Source organism: Atractosteus spatula, chromosome 13 (assembly GCF_055471065.1).
Source record: "Atractosteus spatula isolate fAtrSpa1 chromosome 13, fAtrSpa1.hap1, whole genome shotgun sequence".
Classification (NCBI taxonomy): Eukaryota; Metazoa; Chordata; class Actinopteri; order Semionotiformes; family Lepisosteidae; genus Atractosteus; species Atractosteus spatula.
This window is the reverse complement of record NC_142718.1, coordinates 6,608,815-6,632,718: the sequence shown is the minus strand read 5'-3', so window position 1 is coordinate 6,632,718 and position 23,904 is coordinate 6,608,815. Positions and strand designations below refer to the sequence as shown.

Genomic DNA, 23,904 nt, shown 5'->3' with positions numbered 1-23,904 from the left:
GTTTTTCGTCCCGGTGAAATTTCAGTGTTTTCAGAAAGTGCTAGGAGCCCTTAAGCAGTGCTAGAAACAGCCTCTCCTTTGGGTGTTTCAGTGCCCTTGAAAGCAGATAGCATCTGGATGTCTTCAGGGGCACTGTGTCTGCAGCCCCTGACTGAGATCTTGTCCCTCGTGATGGTTTAGGAGGTCTCGAGCAAGTGTCTCTGGGGTGCAGTGCAATTAGAAATGGTGGATTTGCCACGTGCAGACTAGTCAGGGTAAATTAAACCATTTTCCTTAGGGTTTTTTGTTAAACGTTATGGTTTTCTGTTAGGCAGTGATTGTTATTTAGTTTTGAAGTACGATTTCTACAAATCATAAAAATAAAAGCATGTGCAACACAAAAAGGAATTGCACTGTAGATTTTCTTTAGTTCCATTACATCTGTTACACATTTGCAGGGTGTCTTACAGTATGCTAAAAATGAAATACTGTTCTCAGAAGTGTTGAAATTAAAAATAGCTTAAACTGTGTTTGCTCCTAAACTGTAGTACATTACCAAATACAATTGAAATAAGTATTCAAATACAGAAGCAGGCAGTGAGAGACAACAGTTAAATTAGATTATTGAGGTGTTACACCATAGTGTCTGTTATTCGTATATTCAGTGACATTCGACACAAGCAAAATGTTCAAAAATCCGACACAAGCAAAAATGTGACAAAATTGGGCACAGGTCTTGTGTATCTGAAAAGGTGTTGCTTATATGCAAATACGTAGACTCAAGAAAAAGTAATAAATGATGTTGTGCAATCTTACCTTATATTATCTTTTGCATTAATTATACACACAGAATCATTTTAGTAACCATCAACTTAGTCTGGGAAAGTCACTAGATAAAAAGCATTTTTGCCAAGGAGAATTGATTTGAGCTTACTGCAGACTTTGCATGAAAATTGGGAAATGAGGCTTTGTTCCTAAAATGTGCATTCTTATTGCGGAAACAATAAAGATTTATTAATAATAATAATTGCTTACACTTATATAGTGCTTTCCTGGACACTCCACTCAAAGCACTTACAGGTAATGGGGAATCCCACTACCACCACCAAGGTGCAGCCCCACCTGGATGATGTGATGGCAGCCATAGTGCGCCAGTACACTCACCACACACCAGCTCTCAGTGGGAAGGATAACAGAGTGATGAAGCCAGTTCAGAGATGGGGATTATTAGGAGGCCATGATTGATAAGGGCCAATGGGAAATTTGGCCAGTACGCCGGGGTTACACCCCTACTCTTTTTGAGAAACGCCCTGGGATTTTTAATGACCTCAGTGAGTCAAGACCTCGGTTTTACGTCTCATCGGAAGAACAGCGCCTGTTTACAATATAGTGTCCCCGTCACTATACTGGGGCATTAGGACCCACATGGACCGCAGGTTGAGCCTCCCCCTGCTGGCTCCACTAACACCTCTTCCAGCAGCAACCTTAGTTTTTCCCAGGAGGTCTCCCATCCAGGTACTGACCAGGCTCACACCTGCTGAGCTTCAGTGGGTTGCCAGTTGCAGAGTGATATGCCTGATGGCAAAGTACTTTTTTTGTAGTACTTTTAGCACTACAAAGTGCATACCTGTATAAAGTGCAGTGACTGTGTTTAATGTAAACCCTCTTTTGAAATCTTTTCGTGAGACCAATGAAAGTCTCCAGTGTACTTTTAGAAAACTGTTTTGCTCGAGATTTCCAGGAAGCCTGAATCGAGGATTCGGTCCTGCCTTGCACTTATCAGTTTGACCAGATGCACTTTTAACATTTGCTGATTTGGTGGCCGAGCTGAGGGGATTTCATTGAAATTCAGTTCCCTTGAACTAACCTTGGTTACTAATGGCAAAGTGAAACACTGTTTACAGAGGTGGGCTTTGGCAGCCCTACAGAGAAGCTTCAAAAACAGCCTTCTGAAACGCAACCCAGGGTTTTCGTTTCCCTCTCACTGAACTCCAAAAAGCTCATGAAACTTAATTTGTCAGAAGTGTTTTGTGGAAGTCTTATAGTATTTCTGGGTTCATATGTAATTAAGGTATTAAAATATCCAGTACGATGCAAGAGTATTATTAAATCAGTAGAGAAATATACCAATAAAGGTGATCAAACTGCAGCATTTGTTTAAAGAATATGTGTACCTAATACCCAATAAAATAGGTAATTAACTTTTTGTAGCAATTAAGCTTTAACTGGTCTTTGCAGGTATACCATTTGTGTAATGTAATACACTTGGAAAAAGCTTAAGATCTGCTCCCCTGAACAGATTATCTTCATGTTCTTGATTCTTTTCAGCAAGAAGCATAATCTATCATAAAACGCCCTTAAATATCTGTTACACTGGACAAGCATTGTTTGTTCAGTCATTAAAATTATACCTTGTTTCTTTTGATCCACATTTCCGAACCCAGTTTGATTTGTATCTTGTTTCATAGTTGTGAATTTCAAAGTTTATTCAAACCTTCTATACTTGTTTTATATTGGTTCTGAATCACAAAGTGTACTTTTATAAAAGTTTTATTTTGTGTGTGAGGAGTATAAAAACTGGAAACTTTATTAATCAGAATGAATATCGCTATTCTTGGTTTTAATCAAGAAGTGGATAAAAATACCCAAAGATGTAAATTAAAAATATCTCTTCATATAGATATACATGTCTATACTTCTGTACACGAACAGTATAGGCTTGAAATTTCAATATATTTCCTAAACTCGGAATGTGAATAAATGTACATGAACAAGTGGCGAATTTTCTCAAACTGCCCTGTGAACATGAGGTATGCCGAATTGTATAGTTGTTATGCGTAAAATGTATAATTCAAATGGCTTAATATGACCGTTTTAAACAGTTGCAGTTTAAAATCTAATCCCTGAAGTGAAAACGCTTTTGGAACATTACAAACAAGGAACAGCTGCCAAGAATCCGGTGCTGTTTGTGGTTTTGCTACTGTGCTTTTCGACCCAAAGATACTCTGTGTTCCGGCCTTATCTGTCCCCTCACTTACACATTATCTGCAGTAAACCCAGGTTCAGGGACCCAGCCGTGCTGAGATTAAGCTTTTTGTCTGAACACCAGCTGTGGGCTGACGCGGAGGCAGCTGGGTGTCGGAGCCAGCGTCAGGACGGCAGGAACCTGCCAGATACCCTTCGTTCTCCTCAGTAAAGCTGCCTGCCTTCCAGCCTTCCTTCTCCCCACCATCCTTGCTGTCCGTCATGGAAGATTCAACTGCAAACAACCCCTTTGGTTAAAAGAAGACTATTATTTCCCTAGTAGTCTTCGCCTGCGTCTCACCAGCGACCCTTGGCCACTCCTCCGACCCATCAAGTCGTCCACGTTTGGATAGGGTCCGAGCTCTGCAGCGACATGCAGGACAGCCAGTTCTGACTGGAAGAGAATGCGTACCTCACTGATGTCACTGCTTGCAGCCAGGAAGCTCAGAACGTCTTGCCTGCCCTGGGACCCTAGAGAGCCCTGCCCAACCAATCCCAGCCCTACTGGTGGCAGTGCTGAGACAACTGTGCTGAAATGTCTTGGGGGGAGGGGGGGGGATCCTGGTCACAGTTGGTTAGTGACATGACCCAGACTACAGCTAGCACTACCTGGAGTATAGATCTCCACCTGTACTGGATAGGCTAACTGGTCACAGCTAATCCTGGTCACAGCTGGCTAGTGGCGTGACACAGGCTAGAACTAGCAACACCTGGATTAGAGATCTCCACCTGTACTGGATAGGCTAACTGGTCACAGCTAATCCTGGTCACAGCTGGCTAGTGGCGTGACACAGGCTAGAACTAGCAACACCTGGATTAGAGATCTCCACCTGTACTGGATAGGCTAACTGGTCACAGCTAATCCTGGTCACAGCTGGCTAGTGGCGTGACACAGGCTAGAACTAGCAACACCTGGATTAGAGATCTCCACCTGTACTGGATAGGCTAACTGGTCACAGCTAATCCTGGTCACAGCTGGCTAGTGGCGTGACACAGGCTAGAACTAGCAACACCTGGATTAGAGATCTCCACCTGTACTGGATAGGCTAACTGGGCACAGTTTATCCTGGTCACAGCTGGTTGGTGGCTTGACCCAGGCTAGAACTAGCAACACCTGGATTATAGATCTCCACCTGTACTGGATAGGCTAACTGGTCACAGCTAATCCTGGTCACAGCTGGCTAGTGGCGTGACACAGGCTAGAACTAGCAACACCTGGATTAGAGATCTCCACCTGTACTGGATAGGCTAACTGGTCACAGCTGGTTGGTGGCTTGACCCAGGCTAGAACTAGCAGCACCTGGATAATGAGGCATAATGCTTGGCCTTGATTTGGGGAATCAGGAGATGTTTAGAAGACATGAACAGCATGAGTGTCCTGTGATGGACAGGAGTCCCATCCTGTCCAGGGTGTGCTCTGCGGTTGCTCCCCTTGCATGTGCCGGGATAGGATCTGGCTCCCTCGCGACCCACAGTTGGAACAAGCGTTTAGAAAATGGGAAGATGAACAGCACGAGGAGGAAGCGTTAATCTCTGTACCTATGACTTAACACTGAATTAGTCAGTGAGATCAGGTTGTGCTTGAACACACTTGACATCAAGAAGCCCAATCTTGCCGGTCATTGCTAGCATAATAAATATTTTGGTGTTGTCATCTGTACATTTAGATTAGTTCAACCTGGTCTCCCAGTTGATTGGGAGATCACGGTTTTCTTTCTGGTGGTGTTATCAAATTTGATATGGTAAATTTGGGTCAAACACAAATTCCAAATTTAGAAATCCTTTCTCGATGGTCCTTAAGAGATGAACCCTTCAGTGTGATGAGTTGTAATATCAACTGTGGAAAGCAAGAGCAAGGTAAAGAATAATATAACACACTTGTTGCAAGTACAGCAGTTAGTTCCATACTGACTTGTATTCCACTTTAATAAAATATACTTTTTTAGCATTTTTTAGATTCAAAGCTTTCAGCACAGAACTACAGTCCACAAATGCTTTAGGGAGATTTATGTCAAACTTCATTACAAAGATTGCCTGGAAACGATATGGACAGGTGTCTCATAACTCATAATATTGTGTGTAGTCTTTCTGATCAGTTATGTGTAGGTCATTACTAATTATGTGAACAATATTGGGGACATAGCAGAACAACCTACAAGAACATCAACTCGAACTGGCATAACCCTTTCCCTTCTATGTTCTGTTGAAAGCTCGTTCCTTGCTTTTAAGCTAAGCTATTGAGCAGGCACTAAAGCTTACAAACTATATTAGGACCAAATGAGAATGAGCATAAGCTTTAGGTGAGTGGCTCTGCATTTGTTAAGGTCAATTATATATGCATTGCTCGGGCAGATGGAATATGCCTGGATCACCCCAAGGCGGTGACACCTGCCAGCCATATTCTACCACCAGCCACTTGCCTTGCAGTGGTACAGTAGAGGAACCATAGTGTCAGAGCTCCCACTGCGCCACACAGCTCAAACTGTCTGTCTTGATCACGTGTCTCTGCGAGACCTGGTACACAGACCCATCTGCCACTGGGGCTACGTCGTTTCCTACTGCTCGCTGGCCTACAGCTGCGGGTGGTGGGTTACAAGAGCTGGTCCTGACGGGGCCCTCCTGTAGACCTGCCCTCCAGTACCTACGCACGCCACAACATCAAAACGCGATTCTGGGGTTTTATCACTGCGATGCTGTGGGCTATGCAGTCAACCTGTTCACAATACAGTGCACATAAATTGAGCATCAGAGGCAATGCTGCCTCTAGGTATAACAAATACTTATGATCTTTTATATAGCACTTGCTCTGATGTTTTATTGAAATGCATGACATGGGTAAAATTATACTCTTTATAATTATACTATTTCTAGTGTTGATCATTAGGTGATGTACTATGAATATTGCAGGCCAGCAGCAATGGCAAGGAAGTACCTTTCATGTTATATAGCTTGAACCAGCATCTGCCTGTTCACTGGTGTCTGAGCCCTAGATGCCACATGTCCTCGCTGCTTCTGTCACAGATTTTCAAAGAGGGATATAATGACATCCATGGCTTAGCTGGCACAATCTCACCTCACAGGAAAGCTATTGTTACACAAGCGGCATGAAACAGTTCCTTCCATTTTTTAAGTGCTTTATCCAATACAGGGTCAGGAAGTAGTCCGATCCCATCCTGAAATGCAGCTGGTGCGAGGCGGGATACATCCTGGATGGGACACCAGTCCATTGCTAGGCAGACACAGACATATACACTCACACCAGTGCCCATTTTCCAAGTAGCCCATTGTCCTACCACCATGTCTTTGGACTGTGGGAGAAAACCAGAGCACCCAGAGGAAACCCACAGAAACATGGGGAGAACAAACAAACAGAGATAGCACCCCAGGAATTGAATCCAGGGCCCCAGCACTGTGAGGCAGCAGTGCCAACCCCTGCTCCACCGTACTACCCACAGAAAGTTGTGAAGTGTCCTACTGAAATGTTGTCACACCAGGATAAGCCTGCAAGAAAGGCAGCAACTGAGAGGTCCCAGCACTTGATCAATGTGGCACTGTCCATTCAAGTTGCCATCAATCACTTCTAGAGCAGTTCAGCAGTGACTAGATGCTATTGCGCGGACTGTCACACACAGACCTCCCCATCGATCTTCTGAGGTGCCATGACTCCTTTTCTCCAAGATAATGACCTGATATTGAAGGACTGTGTTTGTCTGCAACGTCTTGACAGATTAAGAATTACTGGCTGTGAACACCCCACATATGTACCGATGACACAAAAGCACTGGTCTCTTGATAAGAAGAACATATTGGCTCCTTGCTGTGTTTTCAGTTCTTCATCCTGCTTGATACCCAGTACCCCAACAAATAAGTGACTAAGTCTCATTAACAGGAATGCTGTTATGTTATCAAGATATAAGGATTGTAATCTGTTACTAAACTCTCCAAGAAAAAAATAAGATAGAGATTCTGGCCTATTTGAGAAATGATTTCCTTATTTGCCATCCTCTGTCACAACTTAAACAATGAAAAATGGCGATAGTCAACAGGTCTATTAAATAAACTCAAAGGATCAGAAGAGTTGATCTTCAGACAGTGATCTGGGCTGGGATTTTTTGCAGAAGTCTTTTGTCTGTAAATGTTTAACACCCAGAGTTTTAGCTACAATTGTCCCATACACGCTGGGGTACAAACTACAAATTTCAAAATTCTGTTTCGCAAGTTACAGTGAAAACTGCAGGGGTATAAAAGTTTGTGCAGTGAGTTGAGGGAACGGCACCTGGGGGTTCCAAAAAGAAATTTTGGTAGGCTTTAGCCACAGGGCTGGTATGAGGAGGCCTTCAGCTCTGCTCAGACAAAGCATTCCTGTCTGCACGCCAATCAAAACAGCTCTGCTTTGAGGTAATGAGGGGTGGCAGAGCGCATGGCCTGCACACAGCAGCCAGAGATTAGGCTAGAGAAAGGATGCCAGTGGGAGACGGTACAAATGAGCCCATTGCAGGGCCCAACAAAGGGTACAGCCAGCCTGATGTGGTTTAGCCTGCACTTGAAGATTTCTGTTATGTTAAATAATGAGTTCCTTTTGAGCCCCGAGCCAAACCCCATCACCTTTTATCGACAGAAACCGCCGTGTGTGTGTGTGTGTCCGTCCATTCCTTTGAGCTGGTTTCATTTTGCTCAAAATTGGTTTTGTCAGTTCCCCTCGGCAAGCTCGGTTCTGCCTGCTTGGGGATTTCAAGGGACTGAGAACCGGGAGGAGAAAAAGTGGAATGTTATTTTCTCTGAAAGACGCGGCAAACATGGCGTGGGGTCATGCTGGCCAAGGCGGCCCCCAGAATTTTTTCCGTAGTTTTTCTCCCAACCGGTTGTTAGAACATCGCGGTTGTTTTCTCCACACGGTATGGGTTAGCCAGCTGCGCATTGCTGTTGGATTTTGGGGTATTTCATTGTTAAAAGATTAAAAAGTAGCAGCCAAAATATCCTGTTAAAAACATAGTACACGTAATTTCTTTCCTTATCTTGTATAGTTATTTATTGCGTTACATGATAGCTAAAACCATGTGTTTTAATTAACAAGCTGTTAATTTTACCTGCCTGTTTTGAGCAATTACATTGTAATGGCTGACCTGTACAATCTGGAGCAAACAGAGAGGTACTGAGGGTGGTTTCATCTTATTTCTCTTTACTCCTATCGAATAAAACTGTAAATAATCTTTTTTCATGCAAATTCCTCATACAGGTTGAATGAAAACATCTCTATTATTCCATTGATTTAACATTTCACTCAGTAGATGAGTATTTGTTTGCAAATGCCTCATTTGCTGTGCCCACCATTTTCATTCTCATGTCTGCAGTGTTTTCTAATTGTTATTGTTGATGGGTTAAAGCCTTCGTCTGAATCGGTGATATCTCCAGGCAGCGAGACTTTATTGTGTTTGAATCCAGAAGGGTTGGCATTCCGATCATAACGATTATTTTTTTGCCAACTGCACGTTGCAAGTACCAGGATACAAGACAAATGGAATTTGAGCATCCATCTCATGACTTTCCAACTCTAAATACGGAGCCACGTTCCAAACAAATGCCCTGCAACAGAGTTGGGAGAGCCATATAGCTCGTGGCACGGATACTGTGGAAAGCACTCATTATCGCAATGTCTCCCTCTATCCTTGAGCACTTCATCATAAAGGACAGAGCTTACCAATGCATGCTAGACTTATTTCCTATTATAATTTTAAACCCAACACAGTATTGAGCTTTGCTACAGCAATGTAATGTTAAGACCTTAGGCTGGGAGCTGTAAGGAATTTCCTATTGTTTTATAAGGAATTTCCTTTTTCCTTTTGAATTTCCAATTGTTTGCTTTGAACGAAAACTGGGTAACAAATTGTACACCCTGTCCTTGAGAGTTGTGTGGTCGAAGGTTGGGTTAGGGTTGTTTGATTGCAACACATTCCATAAACAGAGATCTTTGAGTTTATTAGTAGCTGTCGGTGCTACTAATTTGACTTTTATAAACCCCGTGTAATAGCCGGTGGTCTGGTAGTATTTTGTAGGCAGGGAAAAGACTGTGGCTCAAGTTTACATTGTAGCTAAATTGCTGAGGTCTGCAGTGGACAGGCAGGGCAGTGACCTGAGCTGAATGGCTGCACTCAGTTCTTTGAGAGCGACTGGCTCTGCTACGTTTCTCCAAACTTGTTTGCTCAGGACACTTGAGTTATGGCCCAAAAAGCCCCAAACACAGCGTTGTCCCATTGTGCTTCCAGAAAGCAGACGAGCCAGCTCTCTGGGTGTGACTGATAGAGGTGCTTTAGAGCTCAACCGTCTACATCCATCCAGGAACTCTACAACACCAGTAGTGTGGAAAAAGCCACCAAAATTATGTCTGACCCCCCTCACCCCAGTCACAACCTGTTCGTCCCCCTACCATCTGGTAAAAGGTTCCAGACGATCCAGTCGCACACAGCAAGACTCCGAAATAGCTTCTTCCCCAGAGCCATCAAGCTGGTGACGCCCCCACTCCCACCCACCAAACTATGTCCTCTCCTCACTTCTTCCTATACCCACAAAGACTGTACGCCTACACCACTACATAAGCCATACCTCCGACAATTGAATGCAAGCCGACCTTGAACTTAAAACTGTACTTGATTGAGTTGTACTATTTGATAATCGCCATATTATTTTGCACTGTTCGCTCTGTGTACTTTTGCACAGTTTTTAACAGATATGGGTACTGTCGCACTGTTACCATACTTGTTTACATTGTTGTTGTATTTGCTGTCTATTGTCTTGTCTGCTGTTCTATATATATACTGCACCTGAGAGACTAATGAGAAACACTTTACATTATACTATGCACTTGTGTAAATATAATGCAAAAAAAAAAGTTGAATTGAATTGAACAGTGGAGTTCTGTTTGCAGACAACACAACTGCTGTAGCTAAAACATTCTCTAATCTCATTCAATCTCAGCAGGAGCACGCGTGTGACAAGAGATAAGTCTTGGAGGTTTATCCGGCTTCGGTATGCACCACGAAGTGCTCTGCTCTGGCCTCCTTGTAAAGAGTTGGGGAGGGAATTGTTTGTACCATCTGGATTTTGCCAGGAATTTATCGCTCACAGTGCAGGAATAGCAGAAGAACCACCCCACCATAATAAATGAGAAACAGGAGGAGCGCTAAAGTAAAGCACATTACTGCCCTAGGATAAGTTGGTCCAAGATGCACAGAAACCATTTTCAAGTATAGAGGTTTACAGTATAATTGATTGTAATACAAATGCAGAGATTTATTATGCTTTTATATGATGCCAATGATGTTTACAAGGAAAATGGGTGGTTTATATTCACAGACAGCATTGATGTTCAGGTAATAATAATTTACAATGTGATTTACATTTTTCTCATAGACGCCTCTGAGAAATACACATTTTTCCTATATGACAGCTGTGTCCTCTTACAGGCCCCTTTCAATCACATGATTCAGTTTTTTTCCCACAAAGGAGATTCTTGTTTTGGAAATTAAAGAACTGTTTTTTCAGCAAGTGGTAAATGACTGAATATCCATTTCTTTGCTCTATCCCCTTGGCGATTTTGGTTTTTTGGTGTCTTTCATTGTCTTTTGCTGAAGCCTCTTTGTTTTTAATCAGCACCAAGGAAGAATTTCAGCCTTTTTTTTCCGTTCTGTAAATGGTTCCTGTAGCTCTCCGGACGTGTTGATATAAACAGTGTGTGTTAAACACCCACCCACCCGATCTGAGACTGAAGGCAGCATCTTCACCAACAGCAGCCATAGACTCCAGGGCAAATACTTAGCTCTTTTACAGTTTTAATCATATGCTGTAACTAATGCTTAACATCATTACCGACGAACCATTGGACTGAAATGTGACTGTCTTGCCAGATAAATCTTTACTGCCCTTTTTAATTTAGAATGCTTCTTTAAAGAATGCCTCAAGCCTCCTTGGAAATCTCTGAAAAATAAGAACATAAGAGTTACAAATGAGAGGAAGCCATTTGTTCCATCGAGCCTAGCCTGTTTGGTAGTTAGTAGTTCATAAATCCCAAGGATCTCATCCAGCTGTGTCTTGAAAGAAACCAGGGTGAAGAGAGAAACTAAGATAAACCAAGACACTTCAGAAGGTAAAAGCACTCTGGGAACCTTTGGGATGAGAAGCATTAGAAAACTGGAAAGAATTACGATGCTCGTTCCTGATTATTACAAAACAAATCCTCTAGGATTAAAAAAGACGCTGTCTCATGGAGTTAGTTTCATGGAGCAGATCCAATAAAGTACAAATGCCAGCCAAAGAAAAATGGCTAAGTCTTATTAGCCAGTAGGACAACGGTAAAACCCCATAAAAGTTAATGTTGTCGTGAAGGAAAAGGCTGACATTTTTCGGGGAAGAGCCCCTCCTGGCTTCCAGCCGGGCTGACCTTGTGGAGCTGCAGGGGAGGGGGTGGGATTGCTGAGCCTTTTTGGCTACAAAAGCACAGACTTTTGAAATAAACGAAGCTGGACATTCACAGAAAAGCGGTCAAGTGTTATTTTTCAGGGAAACGAGACCCTCATGACAAGTTTTTTGCGAGCAACATGTGATATAGTACAATTAATAATTATATCAGTGATAATAGCACAGATATATTGCTTTTGCTGTTGTAGGCATTTTTTTTTTCATTCTGGTCTCATCCATTATTGTCCTTTGTGCTGTTGGAGGTATTTACTACTGTATAAGAACATTCGAGAGTCTACAAATGAAAAGAGGCTTTTTGGCCTATCTTGCCTTTTGGGTAGTTAGACGTTAATCCAAGGATACAGCCGTTTCTCGAAAGAAACCCAGGTGTCGGCTTCAACAACATGGCTGAGTAGCTTGCGCTTTACTCAAAGGGTTGTGGTGTTCCTGTTCTTGGTTTTAAATTCACTTTGTTTCCACTTGTGTCTTTTAGTTTGAGCTCACTGAAGAAGTCCGCTGTGCAGTCTTTGCCGGTACCTTTGAGGATTTTGAATACTTCTATCTGACCCCTCGTATTCTCCTTAGTTCAAGACTCAAACTGTTTACCTCCTCTGTCAATGTAGACCAGAATGTATCTGGTCGTTCTTCTCTGGACTGATTCCAGAGCTGTAGTTCTTTTCTGTCCAGAAACCGTGCGAAGCTCGGGCACTTTCCATTCTCCGAAGACTTGCTTTCCTTCACTATCTTCCCTGGCACAGTCTTGACCCCCCCCCCCCCCTTCTGCTTAAACAACGAACAGCAGACTTTAATTGGAGTTGCCACAATTAACGCGGAGTCCTCCCATCACGGTGAGAGCTTTATCACTGTCCCCGCGTGAAAAACGGCTGCTGGACTCTGATGTCATTTCAGCTGCGTTTATCTTTTCCCATCATCCCTTCTTTTCCGTCGACTCGGAAATTAAGTGAGCAGGCGGTCTGTTTTTTAAGATTTTTTTTTTTTTATACGAGGGAGAAGATACCGACAGTTGTTTCAGTTTTAATAAAGCTAGCCGTAGTCTGATGCTGTTGAGTCGGTATCAGTACTGCAGCACCATACAGCTGTGGTATCAGCTTGTATATTAAAATCGTCCGCATACAAATGTAAGGTTGCTGAACCCCCTGAGTCGAAATACATTCTACACTGTGCTTTTGTGTCCGCAGTTGATGACGTGAATACATGAGTTTTATTTTCTCTCTGGGGCTCACTTTCATTGGGGAGCGTATTGTTTTATTTTTTTTTTCTTTTCTGATCTTCTTTAAAGGCAGTGAGTCGTTTGAGCCCTCCCTGCATCTGGGAATATGCAGGCTGCTGCCGGTAGCCTCCATTTGTCTCGGAAATTACAGGAATTACAGGAAATGGCAGTGGCTAATGACCTTTCATCCCCGCTCTGGGGATTTGTGCTGGTGCGCACACGTCCTCACAAACGTGCACGCAGATATACCCGCAGCAACACACATACAAACAGTATTATTCCGCAATACAGGGCTGTCATAAGCTCTGTTGATAATTTACAAGTGCCTTGGTGGTGGCAAAAAATGTTTTCTGCCATGATTTTGACCGATTGTTGTTAATAACCAGCTGGTACACTCAAGTGAGTTTCATTTCTGCATAAACGTTAAATCACCTCTTTCGCGAGATGCCAGTTGAGCACAGGTAATAACATGATTTAACCTGTTGAAGGTTTGTACGTCTAGGAATCAATATGCCCTGCTTATCAAAAGTCAAAAGTCAATGTAATCTTTCTTGCCGTCTGAGGTGTTCAGAGCTAGTACTTCCTAACCTGGCCAGTGTTGCACATTCTTTCAGTGATAAACTGTGATCTGGGTGTCTCACAGCACTGTACGAAGATCAATGTGGAGATCCAGGTACGATGGGCTGGTCCGGTATGACTAGTTTCTGCAGAACTCCTTTTATAGTGACCGTTGGCAACTGCATGGAACTAAATCGAACCGATCTGAAGACCTCGCATGCTGTCCTTCCCGTGGGCTCATCCTGACATTACTGTAGGATAACGGACATCCTCAGCCCGCTCAGTGTAACAATGTTTGTGTGAGGGGAGGTTCTGGCAGGTGTGCTGTGGATGGCCTAACTCCCTGACTTGAGCCCCTTGGACCGTTAGATGATGGTGGTTGTTGCAGCTCATCCCACGTAGTCACGGAGAGCAATGAGCAGACTTTACAAGAGAAAGGAAATTTAAGCTGTCAAAGTAGCAATTGCAACTTGGTACAAAGAATGAATGTACAGTATCACAGATCGACATGTTTTTTGGTGACAAAGTTTAATCAGTGTAATGAATTTACCCATGTCATGCTTATTCAGTTAAGAGTGCACCTGCTACAAAAAGCTGTTCCCCACACAAAACTTTCAGTCCTGATGTTTATATGTGCAATGTTTTTTTTTTTGCAATTAATCCACAACTTTGCAATGTCAACTATTACAATTACTACAGAACAGGACAGTTGATTAGTTGTGATTTGTTATTCTCTCTTTGGTTGTTAACCCATTTTGTACCTTTGATAAGTCTAACATCACATTAAAAAAGTCCCATTTAGGTCGAGCTCAAGCCATAAGATCATTAAGAATGTGAGAATGGTTCCACAGGAGAGACAACCTTGCTCAGTTGGTTAAGTAATAAATCCCCAAATCCACTGAGCTGAACCCGTAGTCAACAGCATATATTATTAAGTATCTGACCATCAAATCCACAGTTATCCTCATCCTCTAACTGTTGGGTTGTTTCTTGTTAGTCTCGTGGTCTAGGCAGGAATCTAGAGTTATAGCTGGACAGTTGTAGGTTCGAATCCTAGGTGTAACACAGCTGTTGTACACTTGAGCAACTTAATTCACGTGGGAATTACCAGTCAAATGCCCAACTATATAAATTGGTGCTAATGCACGTTAGTTGTTTAATGAAAGAATCAACCACATAAATTAGTAGTAATATTATTAATTTTTCTAAATCTGCCATTGTGATACAAGCATGGAAAGCATGGCAGTGCTACTGTGGTGAACTTGAACTTTATTGCCATATGTAACCGGTACATGTACTGGTACAATGGAATTCTTACTTACAGAAAGTCTCTCGATTGATTAAAAAAAAGTGTAAAAACACAAAGTGCAGACAGTGCATGAAGGCAATAAACAAACCAACAGTAGACAACGTACAAGCAAACAGTTCGAATGCAAACATTGCAGACAATAACTGCAGGTGTGCAATAAATAAAATTACAGTGAGGTAGATGCTACAGGTGTGGTCCGAGGAGCGTGGCCAAATGCGTTCGCCCATCGCACTGCTTGTGGATAGAAGCTGTTGAAGAATCTGGTGGCAAGTGTCCGTATGCTCTTGTACTGCATCTCTTGCCTGGGGGCAAAGAGCTCATGCCCGGGGTGGTGACTGTCCTCTGTGATGGCCCGAATTCTACCACAGCAGCGGCCCTCATAGAGCTGTTTAATCTCTGTGAGACCACAGCCGATGATCTTCTGGGGTTTGGGAAATAAAACAGTGCTGGTTTATGAGAGTTTTTGAAAATCAGTATTATAAAGCATTACACTTTTCAAAGTTGGGATAAACCTAATACATTGAAGGCCGTACTGCTTTAAGGTTTAGGAGAAGTGCTTCTAGGTTTTAGTCTGACTTGCATAATTACAGTACGTTACAGCTGTAGTACGTAGTATGCTACATTGGGCACAAGCTTGATAAAAGACGAGTGCCCTTTAAGGATGAATTACATTAGCCTGCAATACAATATCACATCTTTAACCCTTTTTGTCTTGTCTTATCTTTTATGTCTGAATTTAATTACACATGAAATGAGATTTGAAAACGCGGCAGCTTCTGAGATTCACGGAAATTGACAGCAAAAAGCATTCAGTCGTCGCACTAGATCACAGTCATTTACTTAACAGAGTAAGCAAATAGCAAATTAATTGAAGCATTATAATTCTGAAGGTTGAGTGACTGGTGATTACTATGATGTAAATCTATGTCTGAAAGATTGTCCTTTTTTAAATATTGCTTATTATAATAAGAAAACATTGCTTGTATTATTTAGTTATGTCTGAATTCATTGGGCAGTGTGGTGGCTCTGTGGCTCAGGATCTGTGCCTGTGGCTGGAAGGTTGCCGGTTCGTATCCTGCGGCAGGCAGAGGAATCCGACTCCGTTGGGCCCCTGAGCAAGGCCCTGAACACCAGCTGCTCCAGGGGTGCCGTATAAATGGCTGACCCTGCGCTCTGACCCCAAGCTTCTCTCTCCCTGTCTGTGTGTCTCATGGAGAGCAAGTTGGGGTATCTCTCTCTCTCTTATCTCTGGTTTTATCTAAAACCATTTCTTCTCAATAGAAACACAATTTTTTTTGAAAGCAGAAATCTAGTCTTGGGCTCACTTCCTGCTTTTTGCTGGCATGGTGGTGGTGGTGGAAAACAATGAGGATGAGCACATGACATTGTCATATTCCTGTCTCAGCTGACTGCTGAATACTGGTGAGTGAGTTGAACTTTCTTTACTGGAATGGTTGTGGGACTCTAGATGAAGCTTCCAGACATGTTACTGAAGCAGATACCTTTACTACTTTCAAGAAATAGGTAAATGAGATCCTTAGAACAGCAGGCTACCAGCAAACAAAAGGGCCCAGTGGACTGATCTAATTTTAATCTTATGTTCCTTTGGGTTTCTAAAGATAGAAATCACTGGCCTTTCTCTGTGAGAGGAGTCCTGAGCAGTCTTGGTGAACTGGTATCTTGCATCTCTTCCACAAAGGTTAAATTCATCGTGTAGCTGACTTCCTTCAGTGTACCACAAAACGGAGTATGAGGTGCTCACATGTGGCCTTCAAATTTTTTCGTATCCTTGGTAAAATTGTGAGTTACAGATTTTCCTAATGTTCCTAAAACTGGTGCACTGCACACAGTTGTAATAAATAATGAATTGAGTCCCAGAAGACACAAGGGTTACATTTATTCACATTTTGAGTTATTCATTTAATAAAAATAAGCAAATTACATATATTATAACATTGTTTTTTTGGAAGAACAATGGAAACTTCTGGAACTGTGTAGAGGCTTCTGATGGTTTCTTGTTTCCTATTGGTATTAAAGGAGAAAACACAAACAAAATACATTTATTAATAGTACGTCATCATCATGATTAAGGTCATCGACTCCCACTAGTTATGGGATGCCTATGAAAGAGACAAATGATTTGGGAGCAAAACCATAAACTCATAGCTACAAAGCAAACATAAACTACAGAGCTGTGAATAAATGTGACCATGTTTTCAAGTCCTAAAATAATTAGCACATACGGCTTTGTTTTGAGCTGCACTATTAAGATTACAGTGTAACATTGAGATTCTTTAAAGCACCATGGATTATTGAATATGTCATTTTTATTCTTATTTCATCAGGGGTGTGAATAAATCCGTATTAAAAAATGTTGTATAGTAGGGAAAGCTGAATAGTCTTTATTGTGAGTGTCTTGTCACTCCTTTATAGTGCTTTCTTTGTGTCCTCATTGGTTTTATCTAAATCTTTTCTCTAAATGTTATATAACATTAGATAAATGTTACCCCAAAGGAGCTGTTTTAATATATCAAAAAAGAGGGGCTTGACAAATGAAAAGATTTGCTCTTATCTTTGCTCTTATTTAAATACGTCTGCCTCTTCCTTCTCCTTTCAGTACTGCACTCATATGTTGTAAGGTATGTTTCCTCAATTTTAACTGGGAGCAATTTCAAAATGCACTGTCCATGTAAGTGTATTCATTGTATACAAACTCTACTATTTTGGTAAGCAATGCAATTAATTAGACACAGTGATAGACACTTCTATTTAATTTTAAATTAGTTCCCCTTGCAAGCAGGTGTAAGCTCTATTTTGCACCCGTCTGCTGTTGTCACAAAAGCTGCAGTGCCTGCGCATTGCAAACTTGAAAGAGTGCTGCTACTGCTTTAGGATAAAGAGGAAGATAAAAACAGGAACTTGGGAAACCCTTCTCAATATAATTTAGGCTTTACCTAAAGAATAAGACAATATCTCATGATTGCATTATAAATTGTTAATTGCTCAGAGGAAACTCAGAATGCATCTGTTTGCATAAAACTGTGAAATGATTTTTTAGATAGAACATAACAGGTAACACAGTCACTTCATATTTATCAGCCTTGCTGACGTGGGTCTCTGGTAATTTCCCCTAAAGATCCAAGCTTTTTTGGTGGTCTTAGGTCCTTGTTAAGATCAACAGTTTATTATTTTACATTTCACTATGAGAGCCATATCATTTATTTACACAGCCTTTATGGAATAATGATCAACAGCCTTCAAATGTAAGACTTGAAGGAATGTGATGCACTTCCATCACAGTTGGGCGAGACATATTGTTATGATAGTTTATTTTTCAGAAAATCCCTTGTGGGGAATTCAGGGCCTGAATTACTATGTCTGTTACACAAGGTTTCTATCCTGATATTTTCAAACTGTGTTATTAGCCAAAGCTGGGGATAGGGATCTAGACCAGCTTGTTTTTCAACAAATTGACAGGAAGCAACTGAAAGGTACAGCACAAGAAAGCACTGGATCATGTTTATAAATAGAGTACATTATCTAGATGAAGATAAACCAAACTAATGCACTTGAAGTACTTGGACTTGTGTTTATTCTCTGCAAGAGCTTCAAAACGCAGAAGAATTGGAGAACTTCAAGAACCCACTGTGTAGGCTGTCTCTTAACATTCAAACAGGCTTGTAGTCTTGTTCTTAGTAGACCTTATTGATCGGTACACACGCGTTAGAATAAAAAAAACAACAGCTACAAATATCATGTGAATTTCCTGCGCTAGCGTTTTTTGCGTCTGTAAAAGAGGAAGCTAAAATAAAAGTATAAGTAATAAACAGGATGTGTTTTAATGAAACCTTAGGGCTGTGCTTAAATGTTTATTTTGAAAAGCGAAATAAAAAAGAATCGTACACGTGAACACAGATTGTGGAACAACACTTCCTGTTTGTCTTGTCCTCTCATTTAGTTTCCCCAATGTGGGATGAAATGTGCTGCTTTAATTGATAATGTACTGCACTCATGGCTCGGATTTGGTAGAAACAAGCACTTAAAGCACTTACCGAGGGAACAAACAGACTGTTCCGTTCTTTAATGGCAATTAGCCCTGTAGCATAAGGATGCTTAAAAGATGCCGGTGTATGGAGAATTGAACTTTAATAGTATAATAATAAACTTTTTTATATATAGCACCTTTAAAAGTAGCTTCTCAGAGTGCTTTACAAGTAAGAACAAACAATGATGAGGAGGTAAAGGTAGTACAATAAAAAGCAAGGGTTTTAAGTGCAGTAGAAGATGCAAATAGTGGAAACAAACAACCTGTAACTAAAAGCCCTTTTGATAAAGAAGGTTTTGAGTCTGGATTTGAAAGTGCTCAGGGTAGGTGGCCCTCTGATATCCTTGGGGTCATAGCAAGAGAAGGTCCTTCTTATATAGTATGAAGACGTGCTTGGGGGACAAAGAGGAGAGTGGAGTCGGAAGAATGAGGGGTGCGAGGTGGGGAGTTGGGAGATTAACAATGGTTACTGCCCTTAACTATTTGAACGGGGGGAGGCCGGACTAGGCCCACATTAATCAACTTGTTGACAGGCCTGCAAAGCCCATGGAGGGTGGCACCCTTTGTGCCATCCTGCCAAATGTCAGGGTTGGGGACAGCTGGCTGCTACAGCATCATGCCAGACTCTCTCAAGGGCACCTCTTTCCAGGTGATTCTTCCCCTGATCCCTGCCATGATCCTAGCATCATGGCTGAATGCCTGTGTCCTAAGCTTTATTTCCTGTGCACAGCGGAAGATAACATTACTCAAACTGATAGGTCTTTGTGCACGACTAATCAGTCTAATTTGATGTTTTGAATGTTTGTTAGTATTAGGATAGACGCCATTGTTTAGCATGAAAATAAGTCACTTGTTTCTGTACTTTATACTGAATTAAGAATGATTCATTCTAGAGGGCAGCACAGTGGTGCAGCGGTTCGCATCACTTCCTCACAGCGCAGGGGCACTGGGTTCAGGTCCGACCTGGGGTGCTATCTGCTTGTAGTTTGTATGTTCTCCCCGTGTTTCTTCCCACAGTCCAAAGACATACTGGTAGGTTATGGAAGAATTGGCCCTGGTGTAAGTGTGTGTGCTTGTGTCTGTCTGCCCTGTGATGGACTGGCGTCCCACCCAGGGTGTATCCTGCCATGCGCTCATTCCTTGCCAAGATAGGCGCCGGCTCTCCCTGCGACCATGAATTGGATGAAGCGGTTGGATGGATAGATATTGTAGAATTTGTGTGAGTTTGTAGTGGGCCTGTGCTTGCAATGTAGGGCTGGGCTATGTAGTACCCTGGTACAGATCTTGGTTTCTCTTTTTCCGTTGAGATTTCTGAGCAGAGGATGAGCGAGGTCGTGGCTGGCAAAAGTATTCCTTGTCTTGCTGCACAGCAAAGCCCCCTGTCTTTTGACTAGATGGCTGTGATCTGGCAGAGTTTTCAGAAAACCGCAACAGTGTTCCATCTGTGCTGACCTGAGCTGTTTGCTCAGCAGGTTTGCAGTGTGGAGCAGAGAGAGATACTTGCAGCGCTAGTGTCCACGCAGATGAGGTCTCCTCTTGTGCTGGTATAAGTGATGAGAGGTGAAATGAGTTGACTTACAATGTATTATTACATTTGGGGTCACATCAGTCTGTGGCATTTTCAAGATGATTGAAAAAAGTCTCAGTTCTGTGCGCAAAGCTGGGGAAACTGAAGGAAGGGAAAATTGTGCTGCCTTAGTTCAGTTCATCTTGAGAAAAGGGCATTCTGCTGTGGAACCAGCAGGCTCTCTCTCCTCTAAACTGTATCAACTTGTTTATAAACACTTAATATTTAGTTACATGATATGTATACTTATAATCTTAAGTGAACTGCATTGAAAATAAACATAACATAAAATGAACAAGCAAAGCAAGCAGATTTCAGTCTGAAGCCCAGGTTAATTAAAAGTCAGAAATGTGTATAACATGGTGTTAGAACACTAAAAGAAGTGTAGAAATTTTCTTTGTTAGATGTTCTCACAGTTAACTAGCATGTTACCTCATTTACCTTTTGTCACCAATTATTGGTAAACAGGTGAGGGTAATTAAATATTAAGTGTTTATAGACAAGTTTAAAGCAGAGATAATCAGGTAAAACCTGGTTTCAAGGAGTTGTACTCAAACGTTTGACTGGTACTGTAGTCTGCTGCATGATAAAATGAAGAGCTCCATTCTGATTCTCCCACAGCCCAGTGTTAACTAGTGCTTCCAGGTTAATCCGAGAGTCCAAAAGGCACTTGACTGTGTTTGACTTCTACTAAAATGTTGGCCTTATTTTACCATCAAAGAATCTAACAGTAGTAAAATGAAAACCCTTGTAGAAAGTAAAAAAAAAAATGCTAGCAAGCAGGTTGACTAACCAATTAACCAAAATTACATAAACTGGTGTGCATTTCAGCTTGAATATTTACGGTATATTGCATTATGGTATTGGCATTGTTAACACATCGAGAAGTTGGGTGGCCAGGATTTTGCAATACTTAATTAGACTGCTATTTGAATGTAGTACGTTCTATTTTCTATATGAGTGCTATGTAATGTACAAAACTGTTTTATAAACTCAGTTAAGGTCACCAGTAAGAAATTTAGTATTTAATTTGCTTCACTTTTCTTCGTATTGGGTTTTCAATGAAGTACCTTAATTAGTATATTGATTTTTCAATTTCTGTGCGTCTTGTCTGTGATTTATTAAGGTGACAAAGGATCAAAAAAAGTGATCTGTTTCTGCTGTCCAGAAGTTTGTGCCCTGCTTTACTCTTTGAACAAAAAAAAAGTGCTATATGGAGTCATTTTCTCCAGGAAGAGCTGTTTACACCTGCTTCTCAGTAGTTACCATGACGCCGGTGTGCTAAAAAAAGGAGTTATCATTTCTGAGTGCTTGATCAGACAGGTATGGAGTACACAAACAGGTAATTTAAGACCAGGAGTTCAAGCTGAAATGCTTTACTTTTTTTTTGCTTTTGAAGTGGCATTTGAAATGGAAAAAATGGCCCATGTATTTTATGAACCCCGGATGTTGTTTTTTTTCCCTAAATTCCCAGAAATTGGTTCTGCCACTCTCTTCAAACCTTTTCTTGATATTGTTTGAAGGTGTACATCCCTCTTTTTTGTCCAATTTTTATGCCAAGTACTTTGATATACTTCTATATTTGTAGAAAAGGGAAAATATAACCAACAGATGTCTTCACAAAGCAAACAGAGCACTTGGCCTTCTGGGTTTCAGTAACACAGCCTCTGCATTTTCCCACAAGCCCTTTTTTGCAGCACTGATGACGTGCAGTTTCCATCGGGCTGTGCTTTTGTAGCATCTTCAGAAGCACACAATACTGAAACCCATAGTTTATGAAAGTACTTGCTGCCCATACTGGATGAGGCTCTTTTTTGTGGTTCTCATTGAATTTAATCATTGCTGTTTCCTCTTCTAAGCAAGTTTTTTTTGTTGCCAACATTAAAAATAGAAAATAGTGGGTAGATAGGCAGGTTGCCATGAATTTAATGATAGATTTGTGACCCTTTGTCTCTTTTTACCAAAAATGTCCATTTTAATCAACTTCAGCTGCTCAGAAAAATAATAAATAGCAAAAAAACACGAGACAAGCTGAACGTTTGACATTTTGACGGCAAAAGATGTTTTCGCTTTTTGAGAAGCATGCCCATTTTAATGATTTTTTTTCCATCTTTTGACCACAAAATGCCTAAATAAACATGTGCCAGCCTCCCTAGATAATTGATTCTGCCTTATCCCACAAACTTTTTCTTACTTTTCTTACTTTATTGTTACTTTATTGTCCCAGGTGGGAAGTTAGCTTTGCAGGCAGGTAAAAGACACAACACAGCACAGCGCATTTAACACAACGTGAACCCATTTACAGATAAAAGACATGCATGTATGATGAGAAAGAAAATAATATGTGTAATAACGCAAAATATACAGTCAGTTGTCCAAACTGAGCAGTTAATAGCTGTGGGAATAAAAGGTGACTTCTTTATTCCCAGTCTAAATCAACGCTCAGGTGGATGGAGCTCATATTCACTGTGCAAGAGGTGGTCATGACAGTCCATGATTGTATTTGCCTTCTGCACTATTTGCTTGATGTAGAAGTCTAACCTTTGTGTACCAATAATTTTGCTGGCTATCTCTACAATCCTGCTTAGGCTGTTTTTATTGTGGTTATTAAAGTTTACCAAACCAGGCTCCTGCAGGGAATGTTAGGACAGATTCAAAGAAAATTCCATGGAATCATGTCATTGTTGCAGTGCAGACATTAGAAGAGCAGAGCTTTCTTAGGAAAGCAAGGCTGGGACTGGTCAGTACTGGGATGAGAGACCTCCAAGGAAAATCAGCTAATTACTACAAGTGAGTTTGGTGGGAAATTATGTAGATCCTTCCATCCAGATCAGAATTAAACGAAAGATCCCAAAGAAATTGTTGGTATTAAACAGAGATCCTGAGATGTTTTTATTGTGTTTATTAAGGTTCCCAAACCAGGATACCACAGTGAATGTTAGGACAGGTTCTGTGGAATAAAATCAGGGTTGTGACGCACACATCAAAAGAGTTTTCTTAGGAAGAACAATCGCTAAGGCTCTTCTTACACACGGCATCCGTGTTTTTCCTCAAAGGCTAGTTTGTGATCAGCCATGTTTGTGACCGCTGACGATCCTGCTCTCCCGCTCCTCTGTCTCCCCGCAGCCGCGCAGAGTGAGGAGAGGGTGTGCGCGTTCAACGACCAGCAGCCCCAGTTCGAGGAGCAGGTGTCCGGGGACACGCGGGAGAACGGCACCATCCGCTGCGCCAAGGGGAGCCGCTGCTACGGCCTGTGGGAGAAGGCGCACGACGGCGACATTCGCCTGGTGAAGCAAGGTGATGCCGCGACCGACCGCACGACCACACCGCGGGCAGTTCAGCCTGGCCAGGAGTGACGGTTTGCAGCCCTCTGAGAGCAGCTGTCACCAAAAAATCTTTCTTTTGAGTGACATGAAGATATAATAATAGAACCATCAGCGGCAGCTTTATCTTCAGAGGGGAATTGACGTGCAGCGACTTGAAAAAATATTCAAACCCTTCCTGTGGTCTCCCATTTTTGTGAACTTAAAAATAACGCACACACACTCACAGATTTACACAGCACACACGTTTTTAAATTATACTTTTGTATCAAAAACCTGAACACTCAAAGTGAAAACTTCAAAGGGTTTGGTAAGTTACAGTAAATGCCAGCAGAAAGTAAAGAGAAAACAAACTGAAAAGTGTTGATTGCAGAAGCATTCAGGCCTGTGAATTCACAATTTGCTGGAATTACAGCC

The 23,904-nt window shown here is 41.7% G+C and overlaps 1 protein-coding gene across 2 annotated transcripts in view; it reads left to right on the top strand.

Moving 5' to 3' along the window:
- Positions 1 to 23,904, top strand: part of bmpr2b (bone morphogenetic protein receptor type 2b) — a 168,415-nt gene that overhangs the window by 58,083 nt on the left and 86,428 nt on the right. For both annotated transcript variants that reach the window (XM_088931447.1, XM_088931446.1), the window contains exon 2: positions 23,291 to 23,461. In XM_088931447.1, coding sequence (XP_088787573.1) covers positions 23,291 to 23,461 — 171 coding nt within the window. The remainder of the gene's footprint in view (positions 1 to 23,290; positions 23,462 to 23,904) is intronic.